This window comes from Pelodiscus sinensis, chromosome 6, assembly GCF_052426305.1.
Source record: "Pelodiscus sinensis isolate ZL-2025 chromosome 6, ASM5242630v1, whole genome shotgun sequence".
In the NCBI taxonomy this organism is placed as follows: Eukaryota; Metazoa; Chordata; order Testudines; family Trionychidae; genus Pelodiscus; species Pelodiscus sinensis.
Window position 1 is genome coordinate 33,212,058 of NC_143057.1, and position 26,201 is coordinate 33,238,258.

Sequence of the window (26,201 nt, forward strand, 5' to 3'; positions counted from 1 at the left end):
CCAGCAGACCAGGGAGACCGGGAGCAGCTTTTCTCGCCCCGGAGGAGGCGGGCGGCGGGACCAGGCGTAGCCGCCGCTCCAGTCCTCCGGGGCGAGAAAATCCCCGTTCGTAACTGCGGATCCGACGTAAGTCAGATCCGCGTAACTCGGGGACTGCCTGTACATGTTGTGATTTTATTTGGGAATAAATAAATAAAAACCAAAATGTTAACAATATTTCCCCCTCTGTTCCCCCAGAGCCAGGCACTCCCATATCCCAGTTCTAACCCAATCCCTCTCTGCTCCCCCAGAGCGCTCCCCCCACTCTAACCCAATGCCTCTCCCCTCCCCCAGAGCCAGGCACTCCCAGCCCATCCCCCAACCTAATGTGTGACGATGGCGGCTCCATGACCCAGACATTTCTTCCTCAGAAGCTGGGGTGTCATGAGCACAGCGGCCAGGTATGAGCAAGCGTTTGATGCCTATGCAGAGCAGCTGCTGGCCGTGAGCATGTTCTGGAGTGCCCAGTGCCGAGCGGCCCAGCCGTCCGTGAGAACTTGCTGGAGCACCCAGCGCAGAGCAGCCCGGCTGGCCGTGAGAAGTCACTACTGTGCCATGCACAGAGCGGCCAGTCGGCCGGCTGTGATCTGCACTAAGCCACGTGCTCCAAGCGGCCAGCCAGCTGCACTTTATTCTTTTATAAAAATGTAGTGGCAGGCCGCAAAAAATTTTGATCAGGCTGCATGCGGCCCGCCAGAGGCCTGTTTGACATGCCTGTTCTAGAGGCTTATTTCTTGATAGCCTCTATAAAAGATAACTGCTAATGTAAAATATTTTGGTTCTATTTTTAAAAACAGGATATAACTTTTTATTGGCTGAAACACTGCTGCTTTTTTTAGTTCAAATTGTTCCACATCTAGATTTTGAACAATTGGTTATTTCCTGTTGGGGGAAATAGAGGAACAAGTACAGCCTAATTTCATCATGGTTCTTGGTTAGAGTTTTGGGAAAAAAACTGCTTGACGTCCTATTCTTTGACCTGCCACTGTGACAAACAATGCCACATTTTTGTCATGACTTTTTAAAGTTTTGGGTTTGTGTGATCATAGAATCAGAGAACTGGAAGGGACCTTGAGAGGTCATCTAGTTCAGTCCTCTGCCCTCAGGGCAGCACTAAATATTCTAGACCCAGGAGATAAGGAGGAGATAAAGGGGAAAATTTGCTGTGGGGCCTGGCGATTTACAAGGGCCCAGGGATCCAGGCACTGTGCCCTTTTGAATCACCACTGGAGCTCTGTGACACTTACCCTGGGTGGCTCTGACAGCTGGGAGGGGTGTACCATGGTCCTGGAGGCACTGAGGTCTGGTTGCCCAGCCCCACCCCTCCCGCCCAAGGCCTCTCCCCTCCCCTCCCACACACATCTTGCCCAGTGGCCTGGCAAGGCTGTCAGCTTCCCTGACTAGACCATCTCTGACAGGTGTTTGTCTAACCTGCTCTTAGAAACTTTTCAATGATGGAGATTTCACAACTTCCCTAGTCAATTTATTCCAGTGCTTAACCACCCTGACAGTTGGGAAGATTTTCCTAATGGTCAATCTAAACCTCCCTTGCTGCAGTTGCTGTGTCCCTCACAGCTGTGTTTGGTTAAGATCTGCATCCTGTTTCCAATTTAAAAATAGTCTCTTATTTATATTGACTAGGGATGTCAGCATGTAGTTGACTATACGATTAACTGATAAACCCTAGGCATAGCAGTTAATCTTGTGGACTACACGCATTCTCCCTTCCCCTCCGGCTGCCTCTGTCGGTGGAGCCCATATGCTCAGGGTGCTGTCTTGAAAGCCGGCTCCTTGTGTGTATTGGTTCCAGCCTACCTCCCTCACCCTCTGTACTCAGAGGTAGTGGGGAAGAGAGGCAGCAGGAGCCGGTGCTCTGCTATGAGGCTCTGCTATGAGGTGCCTGTCATAGAGAGGCAGCAGCGCAGAGGGTGAGGGGAGTAGGCTGGAGCCCATACGCACGAGGAGCCAGCTTTCAAGACAGCTCCCTGCACGTATCAGCTCTGCGGATCCACCTGCCCCTGCCTTGCTACCTCCTACTTGGTGGGGAGGAGGGCAGGCAGAAGCCGGAGCTGGCTTAAAAGATGGTTTCCCCCCAGCACAGGATCCCCGGTGTCACCTGCCCTCCTCCCTCCCACACTGTTGCCTCTATCAGAGGTAGCAGCGCGGGGGGTGTGGAGGCAGAGGAGACTTCCGTGAAGCAACCTCTGTCCACGATGGGTCCAAGCTCCCCATGGACAGAGGCTGCTCCGCATCCCACAGAGCAGCCTGTCTGTGGGGAGCTTTGACTCCCCTCTCCCCTTCTTTCCTCCGCGGGACAAAAGCTGCAACCACCCCATGCTGCTGCTGATACAGAGGCAGCAGTTCAGAGCAGCAGGCAGCCAGTCCATGAGGGGCGCTGGTTTTTAAATTGGCTCCCCTCACAGACCAGCTCTGCCTCCCACCCACCGCTGCTGCCTCTGATACAGAGGCAGCAGTGCAGGGTGGCAGCAGGTTCCCCGGGAGTGGGACCAGGAACACACTGGCTGCTAGCCCCACCCATGGGGACTATCGAATAATCATGTAACTGCTAAGATTTCATATGGTTACATAACTGTTCAATTATACAATAATGAACATCCCTAATATTGGTATGGGGCATTTGTCGTGGTAATACCTAGTGAAGTACATATACACAGAGTAGAATTCTGCTGTTTCAGAAATAATCTCCATTTCTTTCTGAAATAAAAATCTGTCTCCGCCTTTTTTCCCGTACTCCAAATCAGAGGGAAGATGGTATGTGGATTTCTTAACTTAAAGAAGAAATGCCCTGATATTGGCTCAGAGTTTAAAGGCCTGAAGTGTTATTTTTATTGCTACTTTTTTGCAAATTGTTCTGCCCCCATCCACGCAGGTACAAACTTACATTGCCATGGTAAGAATGAAGACCAAGGCTCCAACCCTGTGTGCACTTGAATTCGATGGGACTACTCCTAGTGGTAACATTATTCTCTGTGTGCTAAGTGCTGGTAGGAACAAGGTCTCTTTCAAAAGGTAAAAGTAGCTTTACAAGCTTACGATTAGCGGCAGGAACCTTTTCAGGTCATGGCTTTGTTGTGGGGTGTTTTCTTTGTTTAAAGTATTGGATTTGAGTATTTAATTTAAATGTAATCCAGAGTCCCAGAGCTGTGCCCTGCATCTTGTATCCCCCTCCCTGGATCAGCTGACTAAGGCTAGCCAAAGGGATTTTTTTATCCTGTGTCAAGATACCCTAAGCGTCTGTGGGGTTGCCAATGTGGGTTGGATGTATTCCTGGAGATTTCATCACATAACATAATCTTTAATTAAAAAATAATCTTTAAATCCTGGAGACTCCTGGTCAATCCTGGAGGGTTGGCAACTCTAACGGCCCTGGTCAATGACTCAGCCTCACATTATGGGGCCGAAAATAGCATTGTAGATATTCGGGCTTTGGCTGGAGCCTGGGCTCTGTAATGCGGTAAGGGGAAGTTGGGTCTTGGAGCTACACTGCTATTTTTAACCCCGTACCATAAACCCTAGTCAATTGACCTGGAATCTGAGACTTCTTGCCTTAGGCCTCTTTTACAGTGTAGACAGCCTGTATGACTTATATATGGCTTAGAGACTGGCTCCAGCCATACACAGGATGACATCAGAGAAATAAATATGTGACTTGAAAGCTGACTGGATGAAAGTCACTTCAAAAAATATAGGGTGATATTTTCAAAAGTACCAGTCTAGAGGAATATTAAGTAGAGAAATAATAATAAGAAAAGTTCCTAGATTGGTCTCTTTTCTGGAATATAGCTTGAATAATTGTATAATACGCTATTCACTCAGATTCATTTTGAGACCACTCTGTTGCAAAGATATGTAAGGAAAGTTATCCTTGCACAAGCGCCTTATTGAGGTACTCTGGCCAAAAATAATATGCAGAAAAATCCAACAAAAGTTTACGTTATTTTGCATCAAATCTGCTTTGTCATTATCTTCAGTGTATTCCCCACCACCACACAAATTTCTAGTTTCCAGCTTAACTCTGCATGTGAGTCAGTGTCCTGCCTTGTACAGTATATCTGTATCATTGCACCATCTAGTGGAATATGGAGTCTGTTAAGTACATGCCTTGGATCTGGACAAGAAGCTATGCTGCTTTATGTCAACTAAAGATCAGGCCCACAATATACAGAAGTGATCTCTCAATAGTTAATGGGCCACTGGATGGATTTTCTATTTTTAGGGATTCAGCATTTAATGCTATAGTTCCCTTGTTCTGTGAGTACACTTCTGTCAATGCATTTAGGTTTCCATGTGAGAGAGTTTCAACTCCTGTTGTTAAATTCTTCTCTTAATTTTAATCTGGGGGAGGGGGAAAAGGGAGAGGGAAGGCAATGTGTTGTCTCTTTCATCTGATATTCTAGATTAAATGTATTTTTCCTTTTAGTAATTCACATCTCCAGAGATGGACAATTTTAAACAAACACCTCTGAAAAGTTAATAAAAGGGGGGGAATAAAATAAGTAGAGGGGGAATCGTTAAGTAATATAAGAAATAGTGGAAGAAGAACTCCTGCAACTATTTTTTCCTGAAAATTTAGTGATTTTTTTCAGTTTCAAACTTGACATATATTTACATGGATTTGTTTTTATGCCCCAGGACTTTGAAAATGAGAACATTTTGATAAGGGCTCTATTAAATTCACTGACCATTTTAGTCACTAGATTTTAAAAATAATAGTTTTTATTATTTTAGTGTTTGTAATTTCATGGTGATGTAATGTAAGGGTCCTGACCCCAGAAAAGGGTTGTGGAGGAGGTGAGAAGATTACCGTTGGGGGGTTGTGGTACCACTTCTGCTGATGGTGGCATTGTCTTCAGAACTGGGCAGCTGGAAAGTTCTGAAGACAATGCTACCATCAGCAGAAACGGTACCACAACCCCCCAACAGTAATCTTCCAAAACAGGATCCCAGCTTTGAAGGTAGAGGTGCCACCAGCAGCAGCGCAGAAGTAAGGATGGCCTGGTATGGTATTGCCACCCTTAATTCTGCATGGCTGCCTGTGGAGCTCGGCCCTCAGTCGGCAACCACCACTCTCTCTAGCCACCCAGCTCTGAAAACAGCAGTAAGGATGGCAATACTGCAACCCCCCAAAATAACATTAAGATTCCTTTGCAACTCCCATTTGGGAATCTGTATAGTAGAGGGCACTGGTTCTTAAACTGTGAGTCAGACCCTGTTTTTTAATGGGATCTCCTGGGCTAGCATTATATTGGCCTGAGTCCCAGTGCCAAAGCAGAAGCCTAAGTCCCGATGCCTGAGGCCCAGCCCCAAGGCTGAGCCCCACCACTCAGGGCCAAAGTCTGAGCTCCACTGCCTGTGGCTTCAGCCCAGGGTGGTAGGGCACAGGTTGTAGGCCCTCTGTCTAGGGCAGTCTCCCCTCTCTTCTCCCTCCCGCCCACCCACGGAGATTAGCCTTTGGCTTAGGCCCCACACCCAGGGCAGTGGGACTCAGGCAGACTTAAGCTTCAGTCCCTTCTCCTGGGGTTGTGTAGTAATTTTTAGTTGTCAGAAGGGAGAGGCAGTGCAATGAAGTTTGAGAACCTCTGGTATAGAGTGTAGGTACGCAAAAGTCCAGGTTTCATTGGGGGAGGCTACGATTCATTGTCTGTGGTGCATTTTTCATAGCTGTGAATTTGATAGGGTCCTGATTGCTCTGTGTCACTTTTTAGAATATCTTAGCCTTCACATTTTTAGAAGAAAGTGGATCAGACCAAAGTTTTACAAGCCTAGCTGAGATTAGCAACATTTCTATAACATAAATACATTTGTTTATTTATATAGTGTCCTAATTTTAACACTTCACAGATCATTATATGCATGGTAACCAATGCATTTTATTGATGTAGTTTTGAGTGCAAGTGAAAGAAAAAAGGTAAAAATATGCAACGGATTATGCAGTATACACAATAATAGGGAAAATATATCAATTACCACCTTTCATAGTATTTTCTATTTATGATACTTGACTTAGCTTTTATTTCATGTCATTGGGGAATCATTTTTTTAAAATCTGAAGACTATTTTTAACTTTTTACTTCCTTTAAATTATCTAAACCCACTCTTAGCAGTGTGATGACCATACCCATGTCCACTACAGTCTCTGCCCTGTGTATTCTGTAGCACACTCATCCTGTATTTGCCTCTCATCCTCTGATTCTGTATAGAATTCTGCAACAAGAAACAACCACCAATTTCCATAGAATCATAGAACACTAAAACTGGAAGGAACCTTGAGAGGTCATCAAGTCCAGTCCTCTGTCCTCATGGTAGGACCAAGCACTGTCTAAATTATCACTGACAGATGTTTATCCAACCTGCTCTTTAAATATCTCCAGTGATGGAGATTCCACAACCTCCTTAGGCAATTTATTCCAGTGTTTGACCACCCTGACAGTTGGGAAGTTTTTCCCAATGTCCAACCTAAACCTCCCTTGCTGCAATTTAAACCCATTACTGCTTGTCCTCTCATCAGATGTCAAGGAGAACAATTTTTCTCATTCTGCCTTGTAACACCCTTTTAGTTAATTGAAAACTGTTATCATGTCCCCTCTCAGTCTTTTCTTTTCTAAACTAAAGAAATCCAATTCTTTCAGTCTTCCCTCATAGGTCATGTTTTCTAGACCGATAATCATTTTTGTTGCTCTTCTCTGGACCTTCTCCAATTTCTCCACGTCTTTCCTGAAATATGGTACCCTTTCTTGAAATGTGGTACCTTGAAATTTTGTGGCCTTAGAATTTTGTGGCACTGACTTCAGCTTCCATCATGAATCCAAGTTTCTTCCTAACTTTCCTATTGTAAAGTCAGCCTTTCTTTGCAAAAGATGGCAGTTTGCTCCTGAAAGGAAAGAAATATGGGAGGTACCTGGTCCAGTGGCTAAAGCAGGGATGTGAACGACTAGTTGACTATCCAATAAGCAAATGCTTATTAGATAGTCGAGACACTAGTTGACTAGTCGCTTCCCCCCCCACCTTGCTGCCTCTCTCAGAAAGAGGCAGTCAGGAGTGGGGAAAGAGGGGGGGGTGCTTCAAAGCAGCAGCACCGCGTGGAACCTGGGGTCTGCCGTTTTGAAATGCTTTGTGCAGCCTGGGATCAGCTGGGGAATCCCCTGCTGATCCCAGGCTCCATGCAATGTTGCTGCTTTGAAATGCAGCAGGGAACACAGCACCAGTGGGGGACTGCTTGAGTCCCCTGCTGGCCCCATGCTCCCCACAGTGCTTTCATCTTTGAAGTGTAGCAACAGCCCTAAGGGCTGTTGCTACACTTCAAAGGCGGAGGTGCCCTTATCGACTAATTGAATAGTCGATGCAAATTGCATAGATGTTTTAATTAGCCAATTCATTGAAATTTTATATCCCTTGGCTAAAGCACTGGATTGGGAATGAAGAGTCCCAGGTTCTGGTTCTGTCAATGAAATCGCATGTGTCTTCCTTAAGCAAAAATGCAGGGACGTCTCCAGTGGAGTGTGGAGCCCGCTTCACAAGAGACAAATATGTCATTTCTGGGACCATGGTGCTGGCCCGCGGGGCCTGCTGTGGTGACCTTGATTTGCCATACCCTTGGGACAGCTCTGCAAAAATGTGTATCTTTACTCTTGATGTTGGGTTTACTCAAGTTAACTAACACAAGGTAAAATCCCAGTGAAGTCAGCACAGTTTTTAGCCTTCACCCATGTTAACAAGTTGAGTTTGGGTGGGCTAGGATTTACCTTGATCTACTAACTTGTGTGAAAACTACACTCTGCCTTGGATGCACTAACATTTTTTACTCTGTGTTCGATAACTTGAACAAGCTAACACCAAGCGCTAAGGATGCATCTTGTTTGTCTACCAGTTCAGACAAGTCCATTATGGCTGTATCACTTCTCCTCTTTATGCCTCGGTGTCTCCATTGGTAAAATTGGAGTTTATAAAGATCTGTGGTGCTATATGGACCAAGGCTTTAAAAAGACGCCTGTTGTGGACTTGAACAAATAATTTTGCACCAGATTACTTTCCATGTGAAAGACATGTCCTGTTTTACAAGGACTGGCATTCACTAGCTAAACAAGTGACATATAGGGTGGTATGACTACCCATGAAATAAGTAATATATATTATTTGATTTGGGGTGATATGATTTCGATTTTTACACCAAACTGCAAGCTTGTGAAGCCTTCCAATACATCCAACTGGAGGGAAGGGCAGTTCCTTGCTTGGTTTGAATGGCAGGTGGTAGCACCAGTCATGTTGCATGTAGCGCTGTGCCATCATTACTTGTTGTCCTGCCTTGTCGTCTCCCCAATTTTCTCTGCTTCATTGAGAAGCAATTGCACATTACTTCTTGTGCTTCTTCTCAAGGTCTGTTAAGTTAACCAGAATGGACCTGGGAGAGAAGAAAGGCCAGAGTGTTCCCATTGTTTTCATCCTTTGTAAGCCACCTTTATGGGTCCAAAAACTCCAGAAGGGTAGCCGAGTTAGTCTGTAATGGGAAAAACTTAAAAAAACAACAAGTAGTCTGGTAGCACTTTAAAGACTAACAAAACATGTAGATGGACATCCAACACTCCGCTCATCTGAAGAAGTGGGCTGTGCCCACGAAAGCTCACAATACCATCTACATGTTTTGTTAGTTGATGGTACCAGACTATATGTTTTTATGGGTCCAGTTTGTCTCAGTTTTCCAGGAATATCTGAGTTATTCAGCAATCTTGTACCCTGCTTCTCAATGCCAGTCAGCGTCTCTTTTCAAGGAGTTATTTCAGCAGCATGGGGGTAGGAAATTCTCCTCCTAACCCTCCCTCTGCTCCAAGGTTTTCTGTGGGAGATGTGAACTTGCCTCCCACTTTTTTTTTTTTTTTGGGCCAGACCTTGCCTCTCTTATCATTGAGGCATTTGTGAAAGCAAAGGCTCCCACGGCTCCTGCTTCCCAAGCACTCCCGGCCAAGATTAGCAGACCAGAGGCTTTCACAGCCCTGCCTGCACAAAAGCGGTTCCTTTTACTTCAGCTCCTAGAGTTCCAAAGGAAGTGAAGATGAATGGCAGAGAGTATAAAGGATTATCAGCCAATGGGAATTCAATGCAAGCAATGTCCCTGATTCCTTTCATAAATGACTCCTTTGAGGAAGGGGAAGTGATGTCCTCTGAACCTGAGGAAGGGCCATATGAACCGTGTTCATCCAGAAAATCCCTGATAGAAGTAAAGGGGAGATCCTCTGCCAAGATTACCCAAATCTCCTCTGACTCCTTTGAGGAAGGAGAAGTGGTCTCCTCCGAGCCTGAGGAAATGCCAGATGAAACAGACTCGTCTCGAAGATTCCTGATTAAGGATCTACCCTATCTGTGCAAATATTTTATGAAGCAACTCGGGCTACAATGTTCTACCTCACAAAATGTTGCGAGGAAATGGCTTCATCTTGAGGAGGAGAACCCAGATGATACCATCCCCCTTCACCCATCCATCAGTGCCTTAATTAAAAACATCTGGCAGGCTCCAGATGCTCAGTTTATATTACCTGCTCATCTGGCTAAGCTTTACAGACTCCCAGAGAAAGGTAAGCTGTGGGCCTCTGCACCAAGAGTTGATTCAGCAATAGCATCTCTCTTCACCAAATCTTCTTGCCCTGTTGAGGGGGAAACTGTTCTCAAGGACCCTTTAGAACGTAAAGTAGATGAGGGCCTAAAGAGTGCCTATGAATTTGCTACCGTCCAGCTTTCAGTCTCCATTTACTCCCTTTATGCAGCTAGGTCACTGTTGGAATGGCTAAGGAAATTATTGTGCCACTTTAAAAGGCCTGTTTCTAGGTCATCTCGCAAGATGTGCACCCTTTGTGACCTGGCATCCCGCTATCTTCATGATGCAGCCCAGGATTCCCTCCACCTGGCTGCTCATAACATAGCAACTCTCACTGTGGCCAGGAGAGCCCTCTGGCTCCATCCCTTAAGAGGTGGGGAGCTGTCAGCCAAACTCAAACTTGTTGGCCTTCCTTATGAAGGGGGTCAGCTCTTTGGGGAAACCTTAGACCAGGCATTAAAGGATCTTTCAAAAAATATAGTAAATCCAGGAGATCAAGAAACACCTCAGGCCTCTGATTCCTCCCTCGCCTTCAGCAGATCTAACAAGGGTGTCAGGTATCCTGCTTCCTTATATAGACCTGGCAAATATCGATACTGGTATTCGGGAAACCAATCTGTTCACTTCTCTGGCTACAGGGGAAGAGGTCGGACCAACAAATACCAGCCTCACCAAGAATTCTGACTCTTTTCTCCCACAATGAAGGGTGGCAACAAGGGGGAAGCTTTCGGTTTGTCTTCATCAATGGAAAGAAACTGCCTCCAACCACAGGTTTCTCTTTTTTTATTTTCTAAGATTCCCCCCTCGGTCAAGAACTTGCCACTTTCCCTTATATCTTCCTCTCCTTGCTGCCCCAAGGCCTAGGGGAAAAGAGACATAGTCCTGCTCACTGTGCATCACCTGCAAAATATTCACATCCTTGTTCCATTCCGCTCGGAGAAGAGGTTCACAAGCATTGAACTTGTTTGTTTAGAGCGCCACAGGGAACCAGGGCGCAACCTTCACATCCTGACATGGATAAATCAGCTTGTCTCCCAAAAGAAGTCCAAACTAGAATCCACGTGAACTGTGGATCATCAAGAATCTTACCTCTGCATTTCATCCACTTCCCAATGGTGGCAATTTTGCCAAGAGACTTACCGCCTGCTGTAGTGGATTCCTTTGATCCCATGTCACTTTGGCAAGATGAAGACCGTCTTTGCAGCCCACCTGAGGCCAGATGATATGGAGCTGTTGGTGCATCATTTGGAGAGTAGTTTGCTTCAGAACACCTTCTGACCAGTGGCTTGGTGAGTTCCAATTCTGAAGATATTAGAATATCTCATTCTGAACATGTACAAGTCCAAAAGTCTGTCTCCTACTCAACACCTGACTTTTGGTGCCTATTTCTTGATATATGCGAGAAGAACTTTCCTTTGTGTTGCAGCACAGGTATGAAAAGGCAAGCATTTTGTATAGATGCTTTTTTTGCTCTGGCATACTCAGACGTTCATCTCTCTTTCCCTCAGTTTCTTTGCTGTACAAAAAGTTTGGCAAGACCCAAGCAAATCAGGACCTCTCTATTTTAACTATTCCCCCTGGTCCAACTAGATGTGGCTTGCAGGTCTGTTTCTGAATATAGATCCTGGTTCCTTCAGCAAATTTTTAACTTCCCAGGGTTAGGCACTGTCAGTTTACTTCATTTTTTGGTTACAGTTTTCCTATTTAGTATTTACTTTGTGTTTGGAATGCTATGGACATGCAATCTGGAGAAAAGAGGACAGCCAAGACAGGGCTACCAGTGGATGCCAAAATCTGTGCTTCCATGTAATTGTTCCTGCTGTCTGCTATTTAAATAAAATAAGCAACAAGAAGACATCAGAGCTACAGAAACACTATTTACAGGTAAAAATATTCTTTTGGTGGGCTTTTTATTTATTTATTCTAAATTCTGTTCCTACATGCCCTGCCAGACCGTGTGTACTTGACAATTTTACTTTTATTTAACCCATTCTTCTACTTCAGTAGTTTTATCAATGATCTGACTCTGGGTCTCTGATCATTCTGTATTAGTGATGTCACAGTCTTGTCTCCATCCAGACCTGCACCCTCTTTGGATTTCTTGCAATTGACCATTTTTGTTGGTGACTTTTTAATGTAATGTATGGGGACATGGTGGAGTATGTGTATTTTACTTAGTTGTGGCCTATTGTCCTCCCCCTCCCTCCTTCCCTCCCCTCCCCCCCCCCCCGGCCATCCACTTGCTGAGCATATACAATTCTTAGGGCTCAGTTCTACAAGCTCCTGAATAGTCTGGCCCTGATCTAGCAAAGTACTTGGCTGAAGTAGGATTCCTTCCATGCTGAATGTTAAGTGTTTTGTCAAGTCAGGGCAGAGAGCTAGGGTTGCCAGATGGTTTCAACAAAAATACTGGACACACTTGGCAGTACATCACAATCTACATTACATCTTATTTAGAAAATACTGGACACTTATATTTTCTCAATTTGTTTCCCGACCAGAAATCTCAAATATTGGACTGTCCGGTTCAAAACTGGACACCTGGTAACCCTACAGAGAGCACAGCACTTGGAGGGTGGAGGCCCCATTTTGCAGCACATTATGGGTGAATGGCATCTCTTAATCAGGCCAGCTTTGTGTTTTGCTACGCCACTAGTTGTCTTGGTGGAGGAAAAACAATGAAATTTCAAATTTAAAGTGTGAAGCTATTTTGAGTAACCCCACTCCTGTGGGAGGCAAAACCCATCTTAAAGTCCCAGGTTCATGGGGGAGGTAGGAACCCTTTCTCCTTGTTGGTGCAGAGGGAACGGTTCTTGATGTAGCAGAGTGTGTTGTTGGCAGTTGTGGCTTGGAAATTCAGCAGTGTTTCTATTCTAGTCCCCCTGGCAAGTGCAGAGAAATATGGGATATTACATGGGCAAGATTGCAAAGCAGGGCTCTGCATTTCTCCTGTCCTGCAGGAAAATGACCTCATGTTTTCCAGTGTTGCATGAATTTTCATCAGTTTACAACACTGAAATGTTCCAACACCAAAAGATAAAATCTACAAGCTGTTTTTCTGTGTTGAAATGTGCTAAGCTTGCTACAAATATCTTTCTATGTGACGCTTTCTTACATATAGCCTATGAAGAAAGATTGAGAGTATAAATCTGCAAAAAGTTTACAACATTCACTGATAATGGACTGATGGTTTATTTTACAGTAAAGTAATTGGGGGCAGGATGTATGTCTAATTTTTTGTCCCATTTTTATTTACGTCTTTTTGTTTTTTCCTAAATACTGTTTACGGGCACTGTGAGATTGGCATGTTACTCCTCTTTAATATTTTGCTCACTTCTTGTTTGCTGGAACTACATAAGGCCCTAATCCTGCAAACATTTATACACCTGAATAATTTTACATACATTAGTAAACCTCTTGAGTTCTGTAGAATTACTCACTCCTGTAAAGTTAGTTAGGTCCATAAGGATTTGAAGGATTGGGTCCTAACAGTTCAGCATTAAGATTTATTCTAGTCACGGGTAATGTAAAATACTAATAGCACAGCCAGACCTTTTTCACAAATGTACATCTTAAATGATCTTGTCGGAAAATTTCAAGTACACTTATACGAAAAAATCAGCGTTACTATTTAGCATTTAAAACCCGTCTTCAGACCTTTAAAGTTAATTGTCTTAAAAAATTATGATTATTTTTTGTCTCATAAGTGGAGCTTGTTTAGGTATTAGCAGATTTTCTTCTTTGCATTTTGATGTGTTACTGTGTGAAATGACAGCAGGATTTGTGGAGTATGTAGGCCACTATTGTATTAGAATTACATAACATTGTTGAGTGGTGGAAACTGATGAAAAGACTGGGATGCTCAGAGTCCCCTAACAGATTATATACCCTGCAACAATGAAGACAGCTCAAGCGCTACAGAGAATGTGGGCACATGCAGTGAAAAAGTTGAGGATTTTAAAAGGGCACGTGAGTTGTTTTTACATTATACTTTGTTATAAGCCCTCCCTACACTTTCACATCCAGGTATTTTTAAAAAGTGTGTGTTTGGTAACTCAGTAATAAGACATTGTATAAATATATGAGAATTATCAACAAGGGTTGTGTGTTTTATACACAGTATAATTTTTATTATTCTAGCTAACTGTCATTCAAAATGTACACCTCTGCTCAGTTTTGTAATCAAGGGACTAGTGATCCATTAATAAGGTATCTGTCATCTTCGTATCTGAGCCTCATGAATATTTAAACAAATCCTGATAGTGATATTTTAATTAGAAGTATTGCACTGGCTTAAATCACTACTGAATTAATATTGGCTAATTACAGTGAGTTTCATTTACATAGAAAACACCACAATTTTAGTTGAAGGAAAACCCAAGTAAACTTTCCAAAGAGTTACTTTGGTAATTTTTATAGATAATTGTGATTTTTCTTTTGATTGTGCTTCTTGTCAGCAGTTCTTTCTTTGTGTGGGGGTAATGCAGTAACCGCTTTGCATTTTTCTGCAGCTAGCTAATGACATAAACATGTCTCAAGGATAAAAATTGCTTTTCTGTTAGTGCATTTACAGTAGAGGCTCCTCTTCTGCCTTAGGATACTGATTTCTAACAAAGCAGGAATTTTGTTCTTGTGACAGAGGGTTAAATCCCAGTTCTGATTCAATCAGAGAGCCTCCGATGATGATTTGTAACATTGGTGGTCTTTCCCTCCCTCTCTTTCTCTCCATTAGTCTGTCATCACTGGTTAGCATCTCAGCACTGGCAAGCAGCAGTACACTTCATAATGTTCAAGAGATTATTAGTTGGAGATTTAGAGCAGCACAGATGTTTTCAGGGCCTTGTAGACTACCAACGTGACCATTTAGTACTGTGCACTGCATTATATACCCTGTGTAATTTTATCAGTGTATCAAGAACTAGTTCTCTTAGCTTGGTAATAGATTTTTTTTTCCTTCCTCAATTTCTTTTCATGACCAGCTAACATATTTTTAAGCATGACTGTGTCCTTTTCCCACTGACACTGATCTGGTCAGGCTCCACTGCTGGCGGACTACCAGATAGCTGTGAAGAGACCTTGCTTCTGGATATTCAGTCTCCTGAGTCTGAACAAATCCCATTGTCACGAAGTACATCTCAAGGTGGCGATCCGTTCTAGCACCCTGTCCTGACAGCTGATATCATGTAGTTCCCAGGCCAGATCCTGGAATCAATGCTAGCTTCTCTGAATACTGCTGTAGTTCAGCATACTTTTTCCCAGTACTTCACCCAGACTTCACCTCTTCAAGGGACCACATGGTGGGTATAGCATAGATTTCTGTGCAATATGTCTCCATGTTCTAACACAGAATTGCTCTTTATTTAACCACATAAGAAATATACACATCTGTACAAAAACAATAAACTCTACATGCATTTTGCTGCTTTAATTTCCTCACCACTCCAGAGCTTTCTTTGGGTTGTGGGGAGGTCAGGGTCTGGTGTTGTAATGCATGGCTTGTGTTCTGAAACATGGAGCGTTCTCTCTAGGCCAGCCTGCTTCCTCTGACCTAGGCTAGTCTGTTCCTTTCCTTTCCATCACTGGACACTTTAATATGCCCAGAGCTGGTTTCAGACTCTGGGGGAGGAGCGGGGGCATAAGACAATTTGAAATATACACCAAATGTAACTGACTAAAAATGTGTTGGTTCTTCAAGGCAAGGAGTCCTATCACATTTTACCACTACTAGCCAACAGAGACATGTTGCTGCAGAAATTGAGCCCGCCTGCTTGTCCTTCCAATTTTAGGGATCACTTGATAGCTGCTCATTTCTAAGGCTCTCTTTGAGGGGAAACTGCTAGATGGAATTGACAGCTGAGATCCCTCTGATCCAAGCCAGTATTGCATCTAATTAAAAAAACAAACAAATTAGAAAAACACAGAAAACGCATCAGTTCACAGGGATTTTTTTTTTCTGTGCATGATTCTCCCACATGTCGAAAGAAGGTAGAGAGAACAAAATAGTGACTAGCAGCAGCATTTTAACTGTCTAGTTATACTAGCCAGCTGGTGACATGGGAATAGCTGGAAGCACCATTATTTGACAGATGATGATTTCACTGACCATGTGTTTCAGCAAGTAGGTTAATCTACTCAACCCGGGGCAAGAATGCTTTAATAGTAATGATTTTAACTCTCTCTAGGCTAGATGAGAAGGCAGATGGTTTAAAATATTTATTCCTATAGGTTTCAACACTACCACCTCTCCTCCATTAAACCTCCGCTTTGACTTTTTGTTGTTGTTGCAGTTCTTAGACCTTGATTTGTAGGATCGGTTCACTTCCGTAGTAGAAAACATTGATTATCTATCCATTTTTAGAGACAGTAGTTGTGCATTATTATGAAGATGTTTGTATTGGTGTATGCTAATATGCTTTTCTGTATTATATATTGTTTGATAAGAGTGGAGAATATTTTGGGTGTTCCTTAAATAATGTTTAGAGTAGAGATTTTGAAGCTTTTTTTATCCAGTGATACAACAGCAAAGCAGCCTAGTCCTTTTCAGGTACACCCAGAATCTCTACCTCGTGGATTCTCTGCCTGTGACACTTCATGTGGTCTTTGACCATCCAAAAGAATAGAAACAAGAGTTTGCTTCGTGGTCAGCAGGTGAGGCTTACCAGTGAACTGGTGAGGGCTGGAACAGCTCCTTGCCTGCTGTGGGAAGTGGGCTGTTCCAGCCCCGGGGTAGGGTCTACTGCAGACAGAGGCTGCTTCAGCTTTCCAGTCAGAGCAGCCTCTGTTTACAGCAGGCCCAGGTACAGCCGGTTGTGGGAGCAGCCGAGAGGGTGCACCCCTGCCTGTGGCGGGGGAAGGGGGAAGCGGTGCAGACAGGGTCTGCTCTGGCCAGGCTGGAGCAGCCCTTGCTGAGGAAGTGGCGGGGCTGCTCCTGCCCATCAACAGGTAGGGGAGCTGGAGCTAACAGGTTAAACAAGATGGGGATACCCTAACAGAAGTGGGCCTTCACTGTAGTGTTAACTATACTTCCTAAACAACACTACACTTAGTACAGTGGTCACCAACCAGTAGATTGGAATCTGCTGGTAGATCTTGGCGTCTCTTACAAGTGATATTGACTGGCTTGGCCAAGAGGCTGTCAAGCACAGCACTTCAGTTGCCCCTCCCTTCACTGCTGCTCACCTCCTGCCCTTTGCCTTGGAGCTGCCCCCCTCCCCTGGGAGCCTCCTGCTTGCTGTGCAGAGCAGGGGAAGGAGAGGAGGAGCACTGACAGGGTGCCCCTCTCCCACCCTGTATGCTACCTCCACAGAACGGCGGGGTGGAGGCACAACAGGGCTTGGGATGGAGGGAGTTTGCTGGCTGCTTTTGGAGTGGTGCAGGGCCAGGGCGGGGGTGAGCCTCCCTTAGCCCCATTGCACCACCACCCAGGAGCCACTTCAGGTAAACAGTGTCCAGCTGGAGCCTGCTCTGAACCCCTGCCCCAGTCATGAACCCCCTCCTGTACCCCAAGCCCCTGCCCTAGCCCTGAGCCCCCTGGACCTAAACTCCCTTACAGAGTCTGTGCCCTGAACCCTCTCCTGGACCCCAACTCCCTGCCCTAGGCTCAGCTCAGAGCCCCTCACACTCCAAATCCCTTAGCCCAAGACCAGAGCCTGTGCCCCAACCCTCTGCCCCTGCCTGGTGAAAGGGAGGGAGAATGGCAGAGGGAGGGAGGACAGAGTGAGCAGGGCCAGGCCCTTGGAGAAGGGGCATGAAGGAAGCGGGGCAAGGGTATTTGGGTTTGAGGTAGATCTTACATTGCTTAAAAAGGTTAGAGACTTAGCACTTGATCCTTCCTTCACATTACCCCATTTTTGATTAGCTGTTAAAGCTGGTCGAAGTTCTATTTCAACTCTTTTTCTATGGGAAATGGAGGGTTTGCATAACAGAATTTTTGGAAAAAAAGTGTCTGCTTTCCATCAAACTAGCCTACTTTCATTGAAAAACTGAATAATTTTCGTAAACAGAAAATTTCCATTCAGAAGTCCTACTTTGGTGTACCCCGTGGGATTTGTAGCTTGGGTACTTCATGATCCCAGTTTTCTCTGTGGGCTAGACACACTGAGAGAGATCTCCTATGTGCACAGCAGCCATGTGACTCCTATGATGCATCTCAGCAAGAAGGGAGACTATGGTGCACTGTGGCCTCCTTTTGACCCAGCCAAGTCTGTTACTCTGGCTCCCTAACATCAACGTTGCATCTTTCATTCTTACTTAGGCTTGGATGTTTTTATCTTCCTAACACTTACTGCTGCTAACTTAGCATCTGTATGCGGGGGGAGGGAGGAATGTTCCACTTGTAAATACAGGCAGTCCCCGGGTTACGTACAAGATAGGGACTGTAGGTTTGTTCTTAAGTTGAATCTGTATGTAAGTTGAAACTGGCGTCCAGATTCAGCCGCTGCTGAAACTGATCAGTTTCAACAGCGGCTGAATCTGGACGCCAGTTCTGACTTACATACAGATTCAACTTAAGAACCCCAGGCATCCCCAAGTCAGCTGCTGCTGAAACTGATCAGCGGCTGATTCTAGGAAGCCCGGGGCAGGGGCTTCCTGTAGTCAGCCACTGGTCAGTTTCAGCAGCGGCTGAATCAGGACTCCTGGGGCAGAGCAGCTGGGGTGTTGCCGGGTTGGTCCAGTAGCGCCAAGGAGCGGTGCTGCGGGACCAACCGGCAGCGCCCCACCTGCTCTACCACAGGCCCCGGGCTTTGCTCCACGTCTCCCTGGTCTGCTGGAGGGGGGCCACTAGCTGCACGCCCCCCCCTCCCATCAGACCAGAGACACGGGGAGCAAAGCCGCAGCGGCGGCGGGGTGCCGCGCCTCTGAGGCTTTGCTCCGGCAAAGCCTCAGAGGCACGGGACCCCTCCGCCTCCCGGCTTTGCTCCCGGTGCCTCTGGTTTGCTGGGGACCGTCTCCAGCAGACCAGGGACACCAGAGCAAAGCTTCAGAGGCGCGGGACCCCTACGCCTCCCTGGCTTTGCTCCCGGTGTCCCTGGTCTGCTGGAGACGGTCCCCAGCAGACCAGGGGCACCCGGGGCAGCTTTTCTCGCCCCGGAGGTCGAGGTGGCGGGACCACTGCGCTCTGGGCGGTCCTGCTGCCTGTGAGCTCCGGGGCGAGAGAGCCCCGTTTGTAAGCGTAACTCGGGGACTGCCTGTACTCTTTTAGCATTGGAATCTTATTAATCATGGTGTAGAATCCAAAAGGTAAGATTTCCAGTCATTGATTGGGAGCTTTATTATGAATGTATTCTCAGTTGGCCTTGGTCTTGAATTTGCTGTATTTTGTCCATATTCAGAATCCAGACACTTAATGGCAACAAGTTTGTGATTTATTTTATATCAATCTGGTCACTGCACAGGGTGTTACCAGAGTGTATGAGCCTACATATGTGGATGCACACACAAAGGTGTGTGTTTGGTTAGTCTCATTGTCTTTCGACATAAAAACAAATGTGTTCTATAACTGACTCTATTGAATACTTAAAATGTTTTAACCGTTTCTGAAATAAGGTCTTCCAGATTTTAATTTAAGGGTGGTTGTTTATGTTGCTTATTGGTTAATTGCTTTTTGGTTTTTTTTTTTTTTTTTTGTGTTACAGGCCCCAGGCATGGAAGAGCTGATATGGGAACAGTACACTGTGACCTTACAAAAGGTGAGAGATTGTGTTTGTATTTTTAGTTTTCAAATGCTCCACCACTGCTTTTATTTTAAACATGTGCTACTACAGATTTATTAACATATTTGGAGCTGAAATTAAGACAGCATTCAAATGGCATCTTTATTACTGTTCAGTTTGTGCAATAACAGTCCAAATGCAATATGTATCAGCCAAATAAGTAAATATGCAATTTACTATCCTAATACAAAAGCAATAGAGCAAATATAGTTACTTGGGGTACTCTGTAATCTCAGATGTGAAGGTGCATTGCAAATACATTGAGAAATCATACCATTATACTGAAGAGTAGAGTCTGAGGTAAAAAAATACTGTAAACGTGGTTAAGGCTGCGATGCTGTCCCAGAGGTTGTGGAAGTTACCGATTTTTATGACCCTCCATGACCTCTGTGACTGCTGCAGCAGCTGGTGTGGCTGACTCCAGGAAGCTCCCGAGCATCAGCTGTTCTGGGGACAGCTGGAGCAGCAGCCCGGGAAAGCGCCCAAACATCTGTCCCGAAGGTGGTCCTGGGGACTGCCCAAATAGCAGGGTAATTGGAGCAACGGCCTTGAAAGCCATCAGGAGAGCACTCCCTGAGGGCCTCAGAGCAGTGGGACACCAGGAGTAGTCAGTCAGCCCCCAAGAGCAGGGAGGCCCAGGAGCAGAGATTTAGTAATGGGTATTTATAGTAAAAGTCATGGCCAGGTCGCAGGCTGTGAATCTTTGTTCATTGCCCGTGGACTGACCGTGACCTTTATCAAAAATACCCCTGACTAAATCTTAGCCTTAATCATGATTATCAAATGTATGTATTGCTATTACACGAGCATGTAGGACTCTCAGTTTTCGTCTATTAAAGGCAATGTCCGATATCTCTTATCTTTTGAAAACACATATTTTTGTACATTTGGGCACATTTTGTACATTTGGGGCACATTTTGTATTGTCTGGACATGCCAGGCCCCAGCGTGAAATAGAGCAGCTCAGATGTTGTTTTCTCTCTCTCCTCCCTGACTCTGCCCCCCCCCCCCCCCCCAAGCTGTTTGGATCACCAGGGATCAGCTAGAGGTCACAACTTGCTTTTTCTACAATTTATTGCCTGCTGTGCTCAAGTGAGGCAAAGATTCTACGGACAACAGCCACCTTCGCTACACAATGCTGATTCATTCAGAGTATCTTCTGTCCTGAGTAGTGAATAAAGCAGGAGTCTGTACAAAAACAGCATATGATCTTATAATTAAAATTTGTAGCATAAGGTGTACCTACAAGGGGGGCAAATTTAAGGTTGCACAGGCAGCCTTAATTCTGATTTCCTAAATTTTGAGTGGTTGGCTTTTGCAACCATCAACACCCCTTTAAATATAATGTTTTGAGGAAATAATATGTCTTGTATGCAGTGACCAGCTAGTGTTCGTTATCTGCTACAGAAGACTGAGCCTTCATTTATGTGGCTCCGCAAAGGGAATGCATGTAACTCTTCATTTCTTGGAGATGTAAAGGCAGATTTAAAATCCAGAGGACATTCCCAACCAGATTACTGGGGTAGCTTAAAGTGGTTTTAGTTCTGAACGGCAGTGTTTGTAATGCCCATACACAGGCTGGCAATGACTTTATCTTCATTCATGAAGAGGAGGAATAATTACTCATGCTAAGTTATTCTTTTCCATGAATCTAAATGTCATCATTGTGTGCTAATTATTGCAAATGTAAAACCTCTTAAAAATCCACTCTTAAATACGGTGCTTAAATCCAGTCAAGAAATGCACAATTTGGGGCTTGGACAGTAATGTTTTCTTAGTGCACTGCACATGCTATGTGCCTTGGATGGTACATAGTACATTTACACTTGGTTATATCCACTGTAAGTGTCACATTTAACTGGAAAAACAGAAATAGGAAATATTATAACACACAACATGGTTTAGTTAACATTAGTCCCTGGCTTTCCCTGATTTACTGATTAAATTACTGTGCAATCTTAAATTTGCATTTATGCAAAAAAATGCAAAGGGCCTGATTCTCAGTTTGTATAAATCAATTACTACCATTGTTGGGGGGGAAAAAACAAGACACAAGTCCCCTTATCCTTTTTATTGGGCACAATCTGGCGTGCCTGCTCAGTTTTGATTTTCACAGTGGAAACACCAAATCAGTTACTTTGTGGATTGCTTTTTCATTCTATTTTATGCAATGTTAGAAAAAGGCAGTTCATATATATCTCAAGTGTGTGTCTCTTTGATGATAGTCTGTTGTTTTAGTCATAATCTCTATTACATTTCAACATGGAGATAGTGTTTGGTTCTGTTTTATGTATATGTGTATGGGGTTTTTTTAGGACTCAAAAAGAGGGTTTGGGATTGCAGTATCTGGTGGCAGAGATAACCCTCATTTTGAAAATGGCGAAACATCCATAGTTATCTCAGATGTACTCGCAGGTGGCCCAGCAGATGGATTTCTTCAGTAAGTGTGCTTCCTTTTATCCTCTGTGATTGGAGTGTTTTGCAGATAAAGGGAATGAATAAAGCCTTCATAAAATAGCAGGTTTGATTTGAGAGCCTGCACCAGTGACTTGATCCAAGGCATTTTTTTCAGTAGACTTGTGTGACAACTGTCCATATTTTTAATGAAATCATATCTCTTATTTTCCCCCTTTATCTCAAAAACAAGTTAATCTACTTTAGAGATGTCATATTGCTCTATACATAAAGCATGTCTTATTTGTGTGTTTTTAAGAAAAAAAAATTGTCAGACATTACTTTCTCATGGAAGTTTTGTTCACATTCCTAGTGTCCTTGATAATAGCTTTCAGATGCTGTCATAATGTTGCCGCTTTACATGACAATATCTGAACCAGTTTATTTCCATGTTTACCATGTTTGCGCATGATGTTTTCATTTAGGCATTGTCTACACTAAATCCGTTTTCATGAAACTTTCCACTGTTTGTGCTGCTTGTGTAGCTCCACCAGCTGGAGGACTGTGGGGTTCTAATGTACAGCAGCCAGCAGTGTCTGCCTCTGTTTCAGTTACTGTATCATCTTGCCTATACTAGGGCTACCTACTTGTAGAGCTGTAATGGTGGGAATTTTACAGAAAATAGGTTAATTGCTCACATCCCCCTCAAGATTAATCTGCCCCACTCTCTCCCCATAACATTTAGCTAGTTGCTGATATTCATCTAGATTAGCTATGGGTTAATGTCCAGAGTGTGATGTGTGTGTTTGCTAGCACAGTTGGTTTACAGCCAAAAAAATCTTCTTCCGGAATTGGTAAGAGAACAATGTAGTAACCTTGCCAAGAACAGTAACCAAACAGGGCTTGACAGCATTTGTGGAATGTTGTTGTGGCTGTAACAGTTCAAGCCGTAACATCAGGTGGAATAAAAGCTGAGGTCCAATTGGCTTTGGAAACCTCTGCTGGAGGTGAAATTCTTGAATGTGTGCCAAGGTTGTACAAGAATGCACCCCTTGACTCTTAACAGATTTTGTAAGTTAGTGTATGCAGTGTTATAGTCATTTATTCATGGACTCTATAGACACACTGAATTTATGGCTTATTACAACAATCTAGACTCACTCACACACACCCCAGCTGGATTTCTCTCATCCTCCTCCCCTCCCCCCCCCCCCCCATTCATTGGAAGGATGTTAAAGGGCCATTTGACCTTGAATGGTTCCTTGGACAGCCCAAATACCCATCCCAGACATGAAAAAGAGCTCTATGTAGCTCAAAAGCTCATCTCACCTATGGAAATTGGTCTACCACCCTTACCTTATCTTGTAAGTTATTATTGATCCTGGAATCAGCATATCAGTTAATCACACGTAGAGACATTTAAACCAAAACCCACCAACAATCAATGAGTTAATACTGGAAGAAGCCTTCAGATTGTTGACATATTTAGGATCTCCCAGTTTATATAAACCAACATGGATGTGTAAGAATAGCTTGTGTTCTGTTTTTTGTTAGTGAATGTACAGGACATTCAGAACAAAAGTGGAATTTCATTTGAAAGTTAAAAGATCTGCCTTCTAATCCATCATGAACTTGTTTTGTAGAGAAAATGACCGGGTAGTCATGGTTAACGGGACTTCGATGGAAAATGTTCCTCATTCTTTTGCAGTGCAGCAGTTGAGAAAAAGTGGGAAAGTGGCTATCCTTGTAAGTTAACAGTTATAAATTCTTTGTGTTACTGTTGTACCTATAACCCCTGTGCTAGGCGTATAGTTTATTTACGCAGTAAAACCATCCCTGCCCTAAAGAGCTTGGAATTTAAATTAAAAAGCCAAAGTATGCATGGGATCAGGAGGGGAAAATTATTTCCGTTCACAGCTGGAGAACGGAAGCAGACAGAGGGGGAAGGGAAGAAAGGAGAGATTAGGTGACATGCCCAGTGTACCACAAAGAGCCTGTGCCAGAGCAGGGAAATCAACTCAGCTCTCCTGAATCCTAATACAGTATCTTAACCATATTAGGATGCAGACAACATGCTGTACAAGACACAAATTGCACAGTTCCTTTCCAAAGAGCTTACATCTAAACAGGCTTAGCACATGTTTTGTACCTCCCTTAGTCAGAGAGTAGTGTTGGCTTGGGCACAGCCCAGTTTTTTAGAAGCTTTACAAAAAATTATTTTATCATCTTATGCTGTGTAAGCAATTTAAAACCCCCCGTGCTTGTTCTGTTAGGGGATGGATGAAACTAAGGGGGGATATGTCTAACAACTGACATAGAATTTTAACCATGTCACTTTCCAGTGGTTTGAATGATAAGCTGCGCAGAGCTCTTGTTTCTGTGACCTAGCATTGGAGATCTTCACCACGTGGAATATGATTTAAAATGTGTATTGAGAGGTGGTTGTTTCTCTTCTTTGCTTTTGTTTTGTTTTTAATTCACACAGGTAGTGAAAAGACCACGGAAAGTTCAGCTCACCGTGCTAAGGAGAAGCCCCTCTCTTGACTACGATGATAGAGCTTTTGATGTACTGGATGACCAAGCAGAGTTTGATGGCAAGAGTGCTCGAAGTGGCTACAGTGATAGGAGCTGGCATAGTGGCCAGGGACGGCGCAGCCAAAGCTGGGGAAACAGCCCTGATCGGAGCTACCGAAAAGATCAAGATAGAGGGCGAAGCCACAGCAGAGACCACAGCAGGGAGCGAAGCTACAGCCGGGATGGAAGCCGTGGCAGGAGCATTGATAGGGAGAGAAGTTTGGGCCGAGAACGCAGAAGAGATAGGAGCCGTGGCAGGAGCATTGACAGAGATGATGGCTATGAACGTGGTGCTGGTGACTATAGCCCACCCAGGGATTACAGTCATAGACATCAGCCTGACCCTAGATACGACAAGGAAGCAAGGAGTCGTAGTCGGGACAGACTGAATTCCCACAGCCCCTCGTTTGAACGACACCACCATGAGTACCCAGGAGGGCAATACCAGGATAGACCTATCAGTGTTCTCTTAACAAAAAGCCAATCCAATGAAGGTAGCTGGAGTGCAGGAAGGCATGAGGGGGAGAAGGGAAATGGGGGAAGGGTTAGATTTAAGGGGAAAATGCTGTTTCCTCTGCTGGCTATCAGATGAGTGGTTTTAGTACTCTATGCACAACTGCTTACCTAGATTCCTCCTCACATTTTAACATTTCCTCTTTGTCCTTGGACATGGGACGTCCTCTTCACCTGTACCACTCACTGCTCTCATCTCTCCAGGTCTCTGTGCACTCTCATTCTTTACCTCCCACGAGATTTTCCTCCCTTCCAATCCTGATGGAATCCACAACTTCGATTGTGTTTAAATTTATGCTGGGCACTTGTCCAGAGAACCTGCTGTGTCCTGAGTGGCTGCCTGTCTTTTAGGGTTTGGTTAGTTAAGGTTATTTGCTTTATTGGAAGGAGGGGAGGGGGCTTGCAAAAGGGTCATTTGGGTGAAATGGATACACGCACCTGTAATGGTTCAGGTTTGGGAATGAGGTTCTAGTTCAAACTGGAACTGGCTCATTCGTCATTAAAGAGTAATTAAAAAGTAAACTTTCGACAAAGCTTTGGAGGGCGTGGGGAGAGGGGTGATCTTGACAGTGCCACAAAAATATATATGTGGTAGAACAAAACTTAACTTTACATTGCTTGGTGTCAGCATTTCACTTCATAAATCCTGTTTTCCTGGGTTTTATAGAAATCTGCTCTTGGGGGCACTTGGCATATTGTACATGATCTCTCCACGGGGGGAAACCCATTCTTCTATATCTGGAACACACCACTGCATCTATCTCAATAGCACTGATGGGGGAGCAGGGAAGGCTGATGTTTTGTTTTATAAAAAATAATGTTGTAAATGACAGGATCATACAAGTTTACAAAAAGCACGTGAAGATATGTATTGTGCACATAGTAGGGATGGCATCATGTAGTCCACTACATGATTAACCGATGAATGTGGGTTTATTGGTTAAGCCTGTCAACTATATGCACTCTTCTTCATCCTCTCCCTTCCACCCCTTGCTGTATGAGAGGCAGCAGGGGTGGGGGAGGAGCCAGTGCTCGCGAGGAGCTGGCTTTTAAGCTGGCTCCCCACGAGCACCGGATCCCATGGAGCTACCTGCCCCCACCCTCACCCCTGCACTGCAGCCTCTGATAGAGAGGCAGTAGCACAGAGGGTGAGGAGGAGCAGCTTCCCACGCATATTGGCTCCCGCTGAGCTGCCTCCCACCTTCCCCACCCATGCTGCTGCCTTTCTATCTGAGGCAGCAGTGGGGGAGGGGGACACAGCAGGAGCCGATGCTGCCTGTCCCCCTTTGCTATCTCCAACAGTGGCAGGACATGGGGTGGCCAGGAAGAAGCCAATGCTTGGAGGGAGCTGGCTCCCCATG

General features: G+C 44.6%; 1 protein-coding gene across 6 annotated transcripts in view; it reads left to right on the plus strand.

The window, feature by feature from the left end:
* Positions 1 to 26,201, plus strand: part of TJP2 (tight junction protein 2) — a 104,943-nt gene that overhangs the window by 52,237 nt on the left and 26,505 nt on the right. For all 6 annotated transcript variants that reach the window (XM_006137846.5, XM_006137845.5, XM_006137850.5 and 3 more), the window contains 4 exons: positions 19,282 to 19,335; positions 21,675 to 21,799; positions 23,397 to 23,499; positions 24,239 to 24,821. In XM_006137846.5, coding sequence (XP_006137908.3) covers positions 19,291 to 19,335; positions 21,675 to 21,799; positions 23,397 to 23,499; positions 24,239 to 24,821 — 856 coding nt within the window. In that variant the 5' untranslated portion in view covers positions 19,282 to 19,290. Of the gene's footprint in view, positions 1 to 19,281; positions 19,336 to 21,674; positions 21,800 to 23,396; positions 23,500 to 24,238; positions 24,822 to 26,201 lie in introns of those variants that run through there.